General features: G+C 39.8%; 1 protein-coding gene across 1 annotated transcript in view; it reads left to right on the top strand.

Moving 5' to 3' along the window:
- DNAH12 (dynein axonemal heavy chain 12) overlaps positions 1 to 15,792 on the top strand; it is a 150,842-nt gene that overhangs the window by 38,209 nt on the left and 96,841 nt on the right. Inside the window, exons 19-32 of the mRNA XM_075005777.1 lie at positions 1 to 244; positions 1,559 to 1,744; positions 2,154 to 2,354; positions 3,785 to 3,979; positions 4,217 to 4,338; positions 4,458 to 4,740; positions 5,221 to 5,340; positions 7,100 to 7,256; positions 7,507 to 7,679; positions 8,959 to 9,111; positions 9,825 to 10,064; positions 11,702 to 11,947; positions 12,919 to 13,038; positions 15,257 to 15,366. Of these exons, the coding sequence (XP_074861878.1) occupies positions 1 to 244; positions 1,559 to 1,744; positions 2,154 to 2,354; positions 3,785 to 3,979; positions 4,217 to 4,338; positions 4,458 to 4,740; positions 5,221 to 5,340; positions 7,100 to 7,256; positions 7,507 to 7,679; positions 8,959 to 9,111; positions 9,825 to 10,064; positions 11,702 to 11,947; positions 12,919 to 13,038; positions 15,257 to 15,366 (2,550 nt within the window). The remainder of the gene's footprint in view (positions 245 to 1,558; positions 1,745 to 2,153; positions 2,355 to 3,784; positions 3,980 to 4,216; positions 4,339 to 4,457; positions 4,741 to 5,220; positions 5,341 to 7,099; positions 7,257 to 7,506; positions 7,680 to 8,958; positions 9,112 to 9,824; positions 10,065 to 11,701; positions 11,948 to 12,918; positions 13,039 to 15,256; positions 15,367 to 15,792) is intronic.

Raw genomic sequence — 15,792 nt, 5'->3', positions numbered from 1 at the left:
ATGGATGGATGGGGCTTTCCTGGACCTGAATGGGGAAAGCATGGAGTCTGAGGTAGACGAGTTTTTTCGAGAAGTATATAAGATGTTGAAGCTTTTTCAGCAAAAGCAGAAGAAAGCAGAACTAGAAAAAAAGAAGACACTACATCGCAGAGCCATAGTAGAAGAGAAGCTGGAAGAAGAAAAGAAGGACAATCCAACTATTATAATGTGTTCATCAGTAATGGAAGAGATCAAAGACTTTAAGGTTAAAAATAATTGATAATACTTAACACTTATAGGCAAATGCTCAAACCATTATTCACCCGAGTAAAGACTACAGTATCTGAAACATACACTTTAGGTTACAGTATTAACTTGATAGTGCACACAGATTAATGGGGAAACCTCTTGGCTACATCTACACTAGTGAGCTTTTTGAAAAATCCGGGGCTCTTTTGAAAAAGCCTGTGGACCATATACATACAAAATGCATTCTTTTGGTATTAAATCAGAAGAACGCAGCACTTTTTCCAGCAGCCCTCTTCCACTCCTGGATGAAGAAACGTGCCTTGTTCTGAAAGATTCTTTTGGAAAAAAATGTGTGGAGGTACCTGGGGGGGCCCTTTTTTCAAAAGAGCAGTCCTCCATGGTGCCTGATTTTTCAGTCTGCAGTGTTTCCTGGCCTGTTCTTTCAAAAGAGTGGCTGGGGTGTGACTGATCTCTGTAGAAGGAGCTGATCGATTTTTTTATCTGCTTTTTTGTGTGAGTTTGTGATCTCCTATCCTAGAAAAAGCTACTGTAAAGAAATAAATTTTGAGGAATATCTAAAAACTAGAATAGAGAATTCTGAAAATTACATGTAAAGTCTGCTAAAGGCTTTGTAAGCATCACTGTGTGCCCATTTTGTATTTAAAATTAAGCTGGAATTCAAAAATGTGCAAGTAGGAAGTTCTCCTTTTTCTCAAATCACAAGGAAAACATTTGTATATGAAAGTACATTTTAATGTAAAATACAATTGAAAATTAGTTAATTTTATGCATCTGCCAAGACCTAAGTTTGTGGTGCTGTATTTCTTAAGAAAAAATAATAACATTTGGTAATAACTGAAGCAGTGCTTTGAAAGAAGCCATCTGTACTGTTCAGGAATTAGTTGAAGTCACTGATGTCATCAGTTGTTGCTGGTGAAAATCTGAAATGGATTTTGGCAGATAAAAAGCCTTTTAGGAATGTGTGTACAAGAGCAAAATTCCTTCCTATAATTCATTATTATCAGTGCAGATCCACTGATGAAAGTGATATAATAGACAGGATTATGGAAAAATTCTTTGAAAAGATAAGTGTTAGGAACAGTGACATCTTCCAGAGGGTTGGTGGAATGCAGAAATGTGTTACAAAATTAATAGTAGACGTGTATGTAATGGATGATCACTTTACATTCAACTTCCTGGCTAAGACACAAAGTTTATTTGCAAGGAGATAAGAGGACAAACTAATTTAGATGACTCATAATTCATATTATGTGCAGAATTTGTATTTACGTGAATAAAATTCTGTTTTGCAACTGTTTTTCTCAACTAGGAGAATATCCCAACAGTGACTATCCTTTGTAACCCAGGCATAAGAACTCGCCATTGGCAACAGATGTCAGATATAATAGGATATGATTTAACACCAGATTCTGGAACTACTCTAAGAAAAATTTTAAAGCAGAACCTAGCCCCATACCTGGAGCAATTTGAAACCATAAGTGTTGGTGCAAGTAAGGTGAGCACAGAGTTTTGACTGCAAATCTCTTAAGAAACATAGAAAAAGGGAAGTACATTTGTGCATTGGTTTCTGGGGCTTATGATATTGACTTTTTTATTCCTGTACATAATTTGCTATGTCTTTTGAGAACTGGTCACTGACAACATGACCTATTGGATAGAGGGTTGGCTATAACTTTGAATTGGTTTGCATTTATAACTTATGTATTGTTATATCAGTGTTACCTGTATTCTTTTGTTATGCTTCAGCAAATGAAATGTTAAGAAAAATAATAAATGTTATACTATTATTACTAGTGACCATTTTCCTAAGATTTTTCTGTGTGTGTGAAATTATTTATTGAATGTACCAATGAAAGAAAATTAGTGTAGTGACTATACAATATCTCCTTTTTTGTTTACTATAGGAGTTTTCTTTAGAGAAAGCTATGCATGCTATGATCGAAATATGGGAGTCTGTTTCTTTCCATACAAGTATTTATCGTGAGACTGGCGTCTCTATTCTCTGTTCAGTGGATGAGATTCAGACTATTTTAGATGATCAGATTGTGAAAACTCAAACTATGAGAGGATCGCCTTTCATTAAACCTTTTGAAAAAGAAATCAAGGTATGAAAGGTGTGCTTTTAAAAATGGCCACTTTTATTCCAGTGATAACTATTCAGTTGGCCTAATATTTTACCATTGTGGCAATTATTGTGAAAAATCCAATTTTGCAAAATTTTGTATCATGAGTGTTTCTGAATAAAATGTTTTATGAGTTGCTTCAGTTTTTAATTCTGTAAATGTAGAGATTCCCACTTGCTCTCCCAGGCTATGTCTACACAGAAACATTATTTCAAAATAAGCTATTCCAGAACACCTTATTTCGAAATAACACTGCTACACACACACACAATGTGTATTTTGAAATAGGCTTCAGCTATTCACAATAGAGTGTCTGCACACAATAGAACCAGTTTCGAAACATTGGAGCCGTTGGGTGCACAATGGCTTATTTTGAAATAGGCTCTATTCCCTGTCCACACAACACCTGTTTCGAAGTTGCTACTTTGAAATAGGAGCTATTCGTCATTGAATTAGGTTTGCCTATTTCAAAATGGGCCAACTCCTATTTTGAAATTATTTTCAAATAGCTCTTGCATTGTCTAAAAGCTAGTAAAGGTATTTCGATATAACAACTGTTGTTTTCGAAATTACTTTGTTGTGTAGACATACCCCCAGTGATGTAATATTATGAGCCCAATTTTGGCTTTGAGGAATACCTCTGCAACTGGGATGTATTCTGGGAAATTCCTGGTGGACTATCAGAGGACGAAATTACTTAACACAGGCTGCTGAACACCAATGGAGTCCTTCTGATGCTGTTATGCCAGCCTCAGGGCTAGTATAGTGTCAGTAGTTATTGAGCATTCACATACACACCCACATCAAGGGAGTAGCTGGAGGATCTGCTGTCTCTGTCACCACCTCAAAATCTCATTTGTAGTTGCACGCAGGGATGCCACACAGAGGCTCTGTGTGCTGCATGCTGCCCATATTCACAGGTGCTGCCCTCACTCTTCCTGGCCAACGGAAGCTGAGGGAAGGGACAGCACATTCTGGCAGACCCTCCTTTTGACATCTGGAGGAAAATCCCAGGCTCCTCTAGGCACTCTTTGGAACCAGGGAAAGGAGCCTGCCTTAGCCCTACTACACTGCCGACCAGACTGTTAATGGCCCAATCAGCAGTGGTGATCGGAGCTGCCAGGGTCGTTTTTAGACCAGATGTTCTGGTCAAACACCAGACAGCTGGCAACTCTATGTATTTCCAGTATCATAATGAATGTTATTTAAACAGAAATTTTCGAAAAGATGATGATAGTGAAGTGACCTGAAACTCCATTCAAAAGATTTATCTGTGCTTTGGGAAACTAGTGTACTGGTGGGTTAGATCTTTGAAATTGGAAGGGAAGAACATTAATTTTCCATGAGATTTGGTTTCTTTACTTCTGACTGTCTATTTACATCCTGGCAATAATTTTAATATGTTTGTTAAGGAATGGGAAGACCGTCTTATTCGAATTCAGGAGACTATTGACGAATGGTTGAAAGTGCAAGCTCAATGGCTTTACCTGGAGCCCATCTTTTCTTCTGAGGATATCATGCAACAAATGCCAGAAGAGGGACGTCTATTCCAGACTGTAGACAGATACTGGAGGGACATTATGAAGTATTGTACCAAAGATCCTAAGGTAGTATATTGACTCAGAAATACTCTAACCATAAAAGAAAATAATTTTTTCCACCTCCCATTTTCATCAATAGTTTTCTAGAAAATATATTCAATTAAATGAACTATACCTGAATTCACCCCCAGACTTGCAAGTGTAAAGAGGTGTGCAGTGTATTCATCATCATGATAATCTTCACTGTACCCTGTACGCAACTTACTGTATGCACTTATTTATATCGTATATCTATTGTTACAGGTTCTTGCTGCCACTTCATTGACAGGTTTATTGGAGAAACTTCAGGGATGTAATGAGCTTCTCGATAAAATCATGAAAGGGCTTAATGCTTACCTTGAAAAGAAGCGTCTCTTCTTTCCTCGGTATGCTGCATGTTGACTATATCAGAAACAAAGATCATTGAACTTATATTTTTCTGTGTAGTTGGGCTGACATGTATAGTAACTTGGTATTACTCTCACTTTTGTGAATCTGTTTCCAGTTTTTTCTTCTTGTCCAATGACGAAATGTTGGAGATCCTGTCAGAAACAAAAGATCCTCTCAGAGTTCAGCCCCACTTGAAAAAGTGTTTTGAGGGCATTGCTAAGTTGCATTTCCTTCCTAACCTGGATATTCAGGCAATGTATAGCAGTGAAGGTGAGCGAGTGGAACTGATTTCAACCATTTCTACTTCTGAAGCTCGAGGTGCTGTGGAGAAATGGCTGATCCAAGTGGAAGATATTATGCTGAAGAGTATACATGACATTATTGCTGAATCAAGATTGGTATGTTTACTAGTACATGTCCCAGGCCACCTTTACATAACTATTTGCAGATAAGTAGTTTAGGCTTTCCTAAAGGTCTAACACAACCTAAAACTCGGCTTCTATTGAGTAAAAACAGTGAGGAGTTCTGTGGCACCTTAAAGACTAATAAATTTATTTACGCCAGATCTACAGTAGGAGGTAAAATTGATTTTAGATATGCAAATCCATCTACAACAATTGCGTAGCTGGAGCTGACTTGTATAAAATCGATTTTTGTCACTGTCCACGCAACAGGAGGTCAAGTAGTGAAAATTAAGGAAAAAGGCAGTTTGAAAGTAATATTTTGTATTTCATTTCAAAAAATACAAATAGCGTTGCCAGCATTCAAAAGAATATTATTCAAAACCTCATATTGAATCATATAATACAAAAGTATTCTCAATGGTGTATATTCAGTTATTTTCACTGACACCATTATGTGATCTATTTAATTTTTAGGCATATCCTGAGACTGAAAGAAAACAGTGGGTTCTTGAGTGGCCTGGACAGGTAGTGCTCTGTGTGTCTCAGATGTTCTGGACCAGTGAGGTACATGAAGCCATTTGCAATGGGCCAGAGGTATTATGAAGCATAGTATTTCTGTTTTACATTTATTATTTCACCTATTGCACTTTGATCAACTAAATCAGTCATTCCTTCGTCCCCCAAATAAAGTTGGATAAAGTAATTTATACAAAATCTTTAAACAGAGTGTTTTGTATACTAGGTAATGATCAAATTCTAAAGAATGTGCCCACTGCATCCTTTTTATGACTGGGTCTTTGTCTGGTTAGCTGAAAGGATAATATCGTTACCCTGTTAAGTGATATTAGCCGTGTCTACACGTGCACGCTACTTCGAAGTAGCGGCACTAACTTCGAAATAGCTCCCGTCACGGCTACACGCGTCGGGCGCTATTTCGAAGTTAACTTCGACGTTAGGCGGCGAGACGTTGAAGTCGCTATCCTCATCAGGAGATGGGGATACCGCCCTACTTCGACGTTCAACGTCGAAGTAGGGACCGTGTAGTCATTGCGCGTCCCGCAACTTCGAAATAGCGGGGTCCGCCATGGCGGCCATCAGCTGGGGGGTTGAGAGATGCTCTCTCTCCAGCCCCTGCGGGGCTCTATGGTCACCATGGGCAGCAGCCCCTAGCCCAGGGCTTCTGGCTGCTGCTGCGGCAGCTGGGGATCCATGCTGCATGCACAGGGTCTGCAACCAGTTGTCGGCTCTGTGTATCTTGTGTTGTTTAGTGCAACTGTGTCTGGGAGGGGCCCTTTAGGAGAGCGGCTTGCTGTTGAGTCCGCTGTGTGACCCGGTCTGCAGCTGTGCCTGGCACCCTTATTTTGATGTGTGCTACTTTGGCGTGTAGACGTTCCCTCGCTGCACCTATTTCGATGTGCTGCGTAACGTCGAAGTTGAACATCGACGTTGCCAGCCCTGGAGGACATGTAGACGTTATTCATCGAAATAGCCTATTTCGATGATGCTACATCGAAATAAGCTATTTCAATGTAGGCTTCACGTGTAGACGTAGCCATTAAGTGATATTCTCTGTGCAACAGCACGGAGAAGGGGAAAGGTTACGGTGATGGCCAAGAAGGGCAGGATGCAGCTGGGGAGAGATCAAGGTCACTACACTGCCCTTCCTGCTGGCTGGAAAAATGGGATAGATATTTAATTCTTTTTCTAGAGGATCCACATTTAAAAAATATGGATTTGGTTTCAGACTGCACTTCCCGTAACAATAAGCGCATAAGATAATTTTAGTTAAAACAGGATTCTTTTTAACTAAGTGTTCTGCCTGACACAGGATTTTTAAAGATTGCTCTGTATAACAGTTGAAACTGCTTTCAATAAAACAAATGCAAAATGAAATAATTTTTAAAAAATATACAAGCTGAGCAGAATCCTACAGCTCTTGCTTAAGCAAACCTACCGTTGTAGCCTGCAAACTGCTGATGGATCAGCGTGCATTTGCAAGTGGCTCACAGGAAGCAGGCTTGTCGTATGCTGGCTCCTCCTGTTTGTTCACAGGTGCTGAAATGCAGTAAGGGACTGATCCAAAGCCCAGTGAAGTCAAATGATCCCACTGATTTAAGTGGGCCTTGAATTCAAAATGTGTTGTAAAAAAAAAGCTGTAGTTTTACTGGGTTGGTAGATAACTGCAAATGAGGGAAGAGGTGGTCCTTTGGAAATGACTGAGAAGGGAGATGATCCATTAAGCAATCTCTGGTAAGATGTCTATCTACACTATGAAAAAATTTCAGAAGCATAATTAATTGCAAACTAAGGTCCAAAGATACTTCAATCAAATTTGACATTTTTTTCCTTGCAGGGTTTACAGGATTATTACAGGACTCTTCAGCTTCAGCTTAATGATATTGTAGAGTTGGTAAGAGGAAAATTATCTAAGCAGACACGAACTACTCTGGGTGCCTTGGTTACTATTGATGTCCATGCAAGAGATGTCGTCATGGAGATGATTGAAAGTGGTACTTATCTTTTTAAAATGTTATTCTTCATGTGTATCTAACATGGAGTTTTTCAGAACCAAAAGAAATAGACTTGCATTATCTTTCCCTGCTGGTCTTAAGAGCTATAACAAATTTTAAAGCATTTGATGTATGAAAACATTCATAATTTCAGTACTGTTTCATAATGGCAAATGTTATTAATTTTATATGTGACAAAAGCCAATTTTCTATAGCTTTTAAAATATTTACGGCTTCACTTTCTTATGAGGTGTGAAAAATGAGACAGACTTTCAGTGGCTTGCTCAACTACGATATTATTGGGAATACGAGAATGCTCGTGTCCGCATCATCAACTGCAATGTAAAATATGCCTATGAATACCTTGGCAATTCACCTCGACTTGTCATTACTCCACTTACAGACAGATGTTACCGCACCTTGGTACGTTTTTATGTAAAACTTGTATTTAACCTGATTCAAGAATTCATTCAGCTATAATATGTCATTTCCCAACTTTTATACTTATTACAATGGCACTTGGGAACACTGCAGTATCTGTGGGACTCTTCATATTATCACCCTGAGCCTGGTTGGCTATAGTAACTGTATAATGTTTTTCATGTTTTGTGCTAAACTGAGGACTACTTACCAACTTCATTAAGTGGGCTGAGTTCGTAGGTCTGGCTAAAGTGAACCTCTTGGCAGCTTGATCCCAGCTGAGATAATGAGATGAGCAAAGCACTTTTGTGACATTATGGAACTGTCAGTTTAAATATTAATTTTTAAATATCTGTGATATTGCTTCTGGACCTAGGATAGAACCTGGTCACTTTCTACTACCAATTTCCAGTTGATGTGCGTCACATCAAGAGATATTGCTGCACTGTACTTTGGGCACATCTTCAACTAAGCTCAATTAATCTGCAAGTGGTTAAACTTATAGAAGAGAAGAATTTCATGGGATGGCATCCTTGTGCATAGGGGCTGAACGATGAATAAAACCATGGTGTTAGGGGTACAGAAAAGAGGTGGATAGAGTGGAGGAGAAAAAAAGAGTTACTAATGGGGGTATAAAGGTGATGGGGGAACTAAAGGGAGGGAGAAAAAAAGGAGATTTGGAGGGTAGGATTGATAGGAAGAAGAATAGATCAGTAAAAGGTGGTGCGGGATAGAATGGAAAATGGGGAGAACAGGATTTGGTGGACAATGGAACATAGACAGGGCAACGGGAGATGGTATTAGAAAGACCATGAAGTGTGAGTGGAAGAAGAGCTGATGCTGATTAGAGAAGGTAAAGGAGAGAGACAGCTAGTGAACAGAAGCACGCAAAATCAGTCATATTGACTTTAAAAATGATTTTTGCTGGTGTAAGAGTGGCATGATCAGGTCCAATATAAATGTAGGATGATACATGTGATGATACAGGTACTCAGGAAGGGGTAAGATTGTGACCTCTTCTGAGAAATCTGCAATAAAGGATAACTCTGAATCAAACTTTGAGTTTCAGGTGTTTTGAAGACATAAGTGCTTTTTAGCATAGGCATTTTTATTTAGTAAGAATGTGATAAATATTAGTTGCATACAATAATTGGTTTTCAGCTATCTAGTGTTTTCAAATTACAATCAAATTTAAAATTTTTTTCATTATAAAATTATTTTCTAATATGAAAAAAGTCTTTGATTAAATTACTAATTTTCATTAACTATTCCCATTATTTAGATTGGAGCCTTTTATCTAAACCTTGGTGGTGCTCCAGAGGGCCCAGCAGGGACAGGTAAAACAGAGACTACTAAAGACTTGGCAAAGGCTCTTGCTGTACAGTGTGTTGTCTTCAACTGTTCGGATGGCCTTGATTACCTGGCAATGGGGAAGGTAATTTGAATTACTTTTTAAGATCTGTATGTGGTTTTCAGAAGGAAAGTTGTTGTCTTTCAATGGAAGTTATGTACCCATTTCACATAGGCACTTTTGAAAATCCCACCCATGATGCCCTGTCAATAAGGTGCACTGATTTCAATAAGACCACTTGCAATGTGTTACCTTAAGTATGTGCCCACGAGTTTGAAGGACCAGACCCAGTGAACCTGACTCATCAGGCTATACTGCTGCAAAAGATTGACCTGCTCAGGGGAGATCTTCTGGCCTTTGTTTCATGCGTGCATGCAATGGCCCTTTCCAGGGTGAGAATCAACCCCAGAACTCCTCACAAGCAGTGAGGATTAAGGAAGATTGATGGGAGAAACACTGCTGTTGCCCCTCTTCTGTGTAGACAGACATTGAAGTGAACACTGATACGTTGATTTTAGCTATGCAATTGGCATGGCTAAAATTCCATATTGGCAGTTAACTTCTATGTCTAGTGTAGACATAGCCTCAGCTTCTATTAAAACCAAAGAAAGATTTCCATTAACTTAGTTTCCTAATATACCTGCTGACCTTTCCTCTAAGTGTAAGTATTATTGAAAGTATGCAAATAAGTGCATGACACAACATAAAATTTCAAGCCATCATATTACTGATTTTTGCTTTAAAATTTCCTGGCATTAGGTTGGGGTACTGTTACTGTTTTCCTTCTTGTTTTACAGTTTTTTAAGGGTTTGGCTTCTTCAGGTGCTTGGGCCTGTTTTGATGAATTTAATCGTATTGAGTTAGAAGTACTGTCTGTGGTGGCTCAACAGATCCTTTGCATTCAGAGGGCCATACAGTTGAAGATGGAAACATTCATATTTGAAGGGACTGAACTGAAGCTCAATCCCAACTGTTTTGTAGCTATTACAATGAATCCAGGTTATGCAGGACGTTCTGAACTGCCAGACAACCTCAAGGTAAAATAATAAAATAGGCATGTTCGCTTAATAAAGAATATAAGAAACTTAGGACCAAGTGTGCTCCTGGAATGAGAATGCCACAATGTGGCGTCCACAAAATAAACTAGTTATACTTTTAAATTTTGTATTTTTTATGCAACATATCTGTCAGGTTTCTTTTTTTTTTATTTTAATCAAACTAATTTGTTCTCCTGGAAATTTTCAGTCAGTTTTTCTGCTGTTTTAAACTAAAGTTACATTAATAATTGCTTTTGCTCTTACATGTGATGGGTTGAACTTCAGTGAGGGCCCACATCACTCCCAGGTGGGTTAGCCCCCAACGTGGGGCCCAAAACACCCCCCAGCGGGGCCTGAGCCACCCCACTGTGGGGCCCCAACCCCTCCCTGTTGGCTTACCCTCCCTACCAGCACAGCTCCAACCCACCCTCTGGCAGCTTAACACCCTCACCCCTGTCCTGGCCCCTGAGCCAACCCCTGGCGTAGCTCCAACCCCTACCCCCAGCAGCTTACCTCTCTCTCGCAGCTCTAACCTGCTGCCCAGCATCTTAACCTCCCCTGCATCCGGCCACTCTCCACCCCCCCGCCTTAAATCCCACACTCCCCCAAGCCACTCCCCATACCCCCCCATCCACCAACCCTTCCTCACCCCCTACCTCTTGTGCCTTGCTGCTGCCTCCTCCACATGGGTCTCCTCTGCCTGTATTTCAGGGTGGCAGGGAAGACAGGGAGGGAGCGGAGGAGGAGTCAGCCAGAGACAGCTGAGTCCGGAGCTGCAAATGACTCTTTAAGAGCCACATGTGGCTTGGATGAGCTGCCCAGCTGGCTTTTGAAAAAATGTGCCGGAATGCCCTTCCAGGGCATTCCAGCAGGAACAAAGGTCTGGTTATGTTGAATTCAAATATATATGAAAACAAGCTTAAAATAACTTAGAATGGGATTTTATTTAGCAGCAGTGGTAAAGCAATTTGACTAGCTCAGATGATGTTGCATCTATTCAAATGACCAGTTACAAATATTTGCTATGATGTTTGTTTATGCCAATGATCCTGTTTCAGTGGTGAGACTTCACCAAAGTGGGGATGTCTTGCTAGCAGCATGGCGGTTCAATTTCCCTTGTAAGTCACAACACTGAATTGAGATAGGCCGGAGCCATGTTGCCTCAAAGGGAGCTAAAGGAGGGATTCTGCCTCAGGCAGGTGGAATTTATCCAGGAACGTTATGGTCAGCAGTGAGCATGCTTAATATTATACCTCTTCACAGGGTGCAGTACAATCTCCCAGCTACCATGTGTCCCATCTCTACCCTGTCCCTTCTTCCCATTGAGGTGTGTTTGACACATGGGTGACACATCACGAGCAGTCTCTGTTCTCTGTGGCAGACAAGGGTGTGAAGGAAGAGGAAGTTCAGGGCAGTCAGATGAATAACGTTATGTGTATTGAGGGCCATACAGGCACCTTTCTTGTATTTAGCTCTTAACGTGTCATGGATCTTGACTTCAAAGATTGGTAATACTGTTCCCACAGAAACGTTTACATTACAATATATATACACATTGAGTGCAAATCAAAGTTATAGGAATTCTTTTATTCTTTTTCTAAACGTTTGAAAAATATTTCCTGTGATATGCATTTCAGGTTCTTTTCCGAACGGTAGCCATGATGGTTCCTAACTATGCTCTGATAGCAGAAATTTCTCTCTATTCTTATGGATTTCTGAATGCCAAGCCATTGTCAGTGAAGATAGTAATGACCTACAGACTTTGTTCAGAGCAACTTTCTTCTCAGTTCCATTATGACTATGGTATGCGTGCTGTTAAAGCTGTATTAGTGGCTGCTGGCAACCTAAAACTGAAATTCCCACAGGAGAATGAAGATATATTGGTAAGTTCCTAAGATAACAGTGGATTTCACTAATTCAAATACTTCAGAGTTTTGAATTTTCTTGATATATTGCCTGCTGAAATTTGTGAACCACTCTGTCTTGTTTCTCTATCTGTAAATTGGGGATAAAAATGCTTAATTATCTACTTCACAAGGATATTATGAAAGATGAACTAGTTAATATTTTGTAGCACTTTGTAAACCACTATGTACTACATATTATATATTATCTAAGCTATAAATAAAACAAGTTTCAAAAGTGAGTTTTAACTGAGAGGATGAATTTAAATCCTTGATAAAGAAAAATGGTTGTAAAAGATTCAGGTATATTTGGGTGAATTTTGCTGGGCTGTGATGTACATGAGGTCTGACTAGATCAAAGGTTCTCAGGACAGACTTTTGTGGCCTCAGAGTGTAGCCACCATTTCTTACTGATGGCTGCTCTCATACTTTTTCCTAAAATACTTAATTAGCTTTAGAAAAACAAATACATGTGCACATACACATGTCCAAATCGTTGTAATTTTTTTATTTCTAGCTAATAAGTCCATTGTGGAAAGTGATGGAAACACACAAACAAGTATTACTTTTCACAGCGGACTTACTCAGCTGACAGTGCTCCTAGCTGCAGGGCTTACTCTTAACCTCACAAATTAGCATATAGCTCAGATTTGGATTAAATCTCAGGAAATACTCCCTAACTGTAAGTACAAAAGGGAAATGAAGCAGGCAGCCTCGGGAGGTTGTGGAACCTTCTTCCGTGAAAGTTTTCAAAAGGAAGCTGGATAGCCATTGTCTTGGATGATTTAACAGAACAAAGCCTGCATCCTGGCAAGGTGCAGTCCCTTCAAACGCTATGATTCACATTGTGCAGACTGATTTTATTACTGAACATTGTAAAATAATTATTCTGTAATAAGAATGTAAAGCAAAATACACATTTTATGTAAAATTATGTTTGTTTTCTTTAGCTTCTTAGATCAATTAAAGATGTGAATGAGCCTAAATTTTTGTCTCATGATATACCTCTGTTCATGGGTATAACTAGTGATTTATTTCCTGGTGTTAAGCTTCCTGAAGCAGACTACAATGTAAGTACATTTGTAAGGTAACTTTTTTCCACCAATACTTATGGCATTGCATCAGCTGGAATTAATTACAGTAGTCTGTTTCTAATTGCAAAATGAGGTTACATGAAAAGGAATTTGCTTTAATCAAAATTCACTTGGTTTTCTTTTGAACCTTAAACCAGCCTTGGATCTCTCATCCTTTGCAGATCCAGTTCTGTTTTTGTAGTTTTGGCCCACTTATACCTGAGCCCCTAACAAACTCTTGGATTCCTCTTAATTTAAACTACCTTTTTGAGTGTATACCAGCGATCTGAAATCCACCCCCACTTCCCCTAGGTTTTAATGTCTCTGTGAGTGACTTGCTGGTCCCCTTGCTAGCCTTTGGGGTTTTCCTAGTTCCAAGTTTCCAAGCGAACTTGCAAAGATCAGTTAACTCTTCCTGTCTTTCTGCAGTGGGATGGCGGGTATAGCGATGGTCAGGCTGCCTGCTTCCCCTTTCAGGGACTGTGAAAGATAGCTGACTTCTCAATCCCCTTCATGCCCCCTAGTGGAAAAAAATTGTAGGTGGGAGTCAACCAGATGTCTGTTCTCAGAAGACTTCACACAAATTTACTCTGAAGTTCTAAATTTTATGGAAATCTGAAATTCCTAGTGAACATGCAAGGTGTACTGCTGCAAATCCCACTTACTGTAGGTTCATGAAATGTATATGCTCCTGCTTTAATAATGCAAGTCATGTGGGATGTTTTTACAACACCAACACAAACCTGGGAGAAGGGGAAATATTTGTTTTCTATTAACTTCCACAATACAGTAATTGGAGTGGGTGGGATACAAGGAGAGGTGATGGTTTTGGTTCCTTGCGCAGGCTAACTCTACACTTTAAATACTACAACAGCACAGCTGCAGCGCTTCAGTGTAGATGTTTACTTCAGCAAGGGAAGAGATTCTGTCACTGCCTCAAGAGGCAGTAGCTATGTCAACAGAAAATTCTTTCATTAACCAAGCACTGTCTGCATAGCAATTTAGCTCAGCTTAACTACATAGCTCAGGGTATCTGTATGGATTTTTCACATTCCTTAATCTTGAAAGGTCTCGCTGTTTTTCTAGTGGTGATCAGCCTTCAGTATTAGATGCTGAGATGGAAAGATTTTTTTGCAGAACTGACCCATCCGTAAGCACTTTGGGGGAACCAGAGGCCGCCGCCCCAGCCATCCTATGGACGTCTGAAGCAGGATGTGGATGGTGAAGGCAAGCAGCGGCAGCAGCCACAGGAGGTTGCCTCTCCTTGGCCTCCACTCTGCAGAGTGAGCGGTAGCCTGCTCTGCCCCACTGCAGCCTCCCAGCCTGCTGAGCCCAGCTTCTACATGGGCAGCTGGGAGTCTTCCGCTCCCAGATGCCCACAGAGAAGTGCGGCTCAGCAGGCTGGAAGGGAGTGGTGGAGAGATGCATTGTGTGTGCATGGGGTGGATGAGGGAAGCAGGAGAGGTGATTTACTGTGTCTGTTGCTGCCATCCATTTCCCAGTCCCTGATCCAGGCAATCCCTGGCCAGGCTGATCGAGGAGAGGATCAGGGGTCAGGATGGAGGTGGAGTGGGGAAGAGGAAGATCATACAGTGGGGGTTGCCTGGGGCACTGTGGGGATGGTTGTCCTCTGTCCTGACCACCCCCCGCCCCAAGGACAACCCTGTTTCCACGTACAGGATAAGCCAAAGCACTCTTAATATGACACAAGAAATATTAATATCACTGAAGTCTATCATTATCCCAAGAGAGAATTTGAAAAAATTAGCTTTTTATTCAACTAAAGTAATAATCTTTTGTTTAAGTCACAGCATCTTAAATTCTGCACGTCAGTAAATAGTGTTCTAGTCAGGGCATGTCCACTCAGAAACACTTACGAAAGGTAAATGAACGTTAAAATGTGAAGGTAAAGCATGTTAGTTAAATACCTATGTGGACACTGTCATTCAGAAGTAAGTTGTCTTAGTCTAGGAGGATTTAGTAATTAATCAGTTTGAGTCTATTATCCACAAATATATAACATTGGGGTAGAAGTTGTTCTAGGCAATAATCTGAATATAGGATAATGAAAGATACATGTTCATTTTGTTCATGAAGAAAATATATGGCTTTATTAAGGTTGGTTGTAAAATTACTGTGTAATATCTAGCCATGAGAATATTCTTTCTTAAAGCCTGTAATCATATGAAAAGATTTTATTTTGTTTTGATTTTAGGATTTTCTGGAGTGCGCCAAAGAATGCTGTGTTACAAATAATGTCCAGCCTGTTAAAGTTTTTATTGAAAAAATGATACAGACCTATGAAATGATGATTGTTAGACATGGGTAAGATTACCAGAGCACATTTCATAAGTACTACAGGTTGTAGTTATGTTGTGTATAATAGGCAATAAAGCATATCTTTAGAAATAGAGTAAGAAATTATTTCCACTTTTAATGAAGTGATTATTTAAATCAAATATAGAACGTCCCAAGAAATACAGAAATCTTATATTGCTACCTTTGGTTATCCTAATTTTAATGCAAATTTGTTGCCCAAGAAGGTGAAATCGGTGAAGCCTGGTGTATTCTGCAATCACAATGCTCCCTTTGGCTGCATCTACAGTGGCAAATTTTTTTCAAAAAACGGCCTTTTATATAAAAGCTCGGGGAGCATCTGTACACAAAATGCGCTCTTTCAAAATTAAATCTGAAGAATGTAGCACTTTTTCCAGCGACTCTCTTCCTCTCCCGGATTAGAGCACCTTTTTC

This window comes from Carettochelys insculpta, chromosome 11 (genome assembly GCF_033958435.1).
Source record: "Carettochelys insculpta isolate YL-2023 chromosome 11, ASM3395843v1, whole genome shotgun sequence".
Classification (NCBI taxonomy): Eukaryota; Metazoa; Chordata; order Testudines; family Carettochelyidae; genus Carettochelys; species Carettochelys insculpta.
Note: the sequence above shows the minus strand (reverse complement) of the source record. Positions and strands in the feature narration are given on the sequence as shown.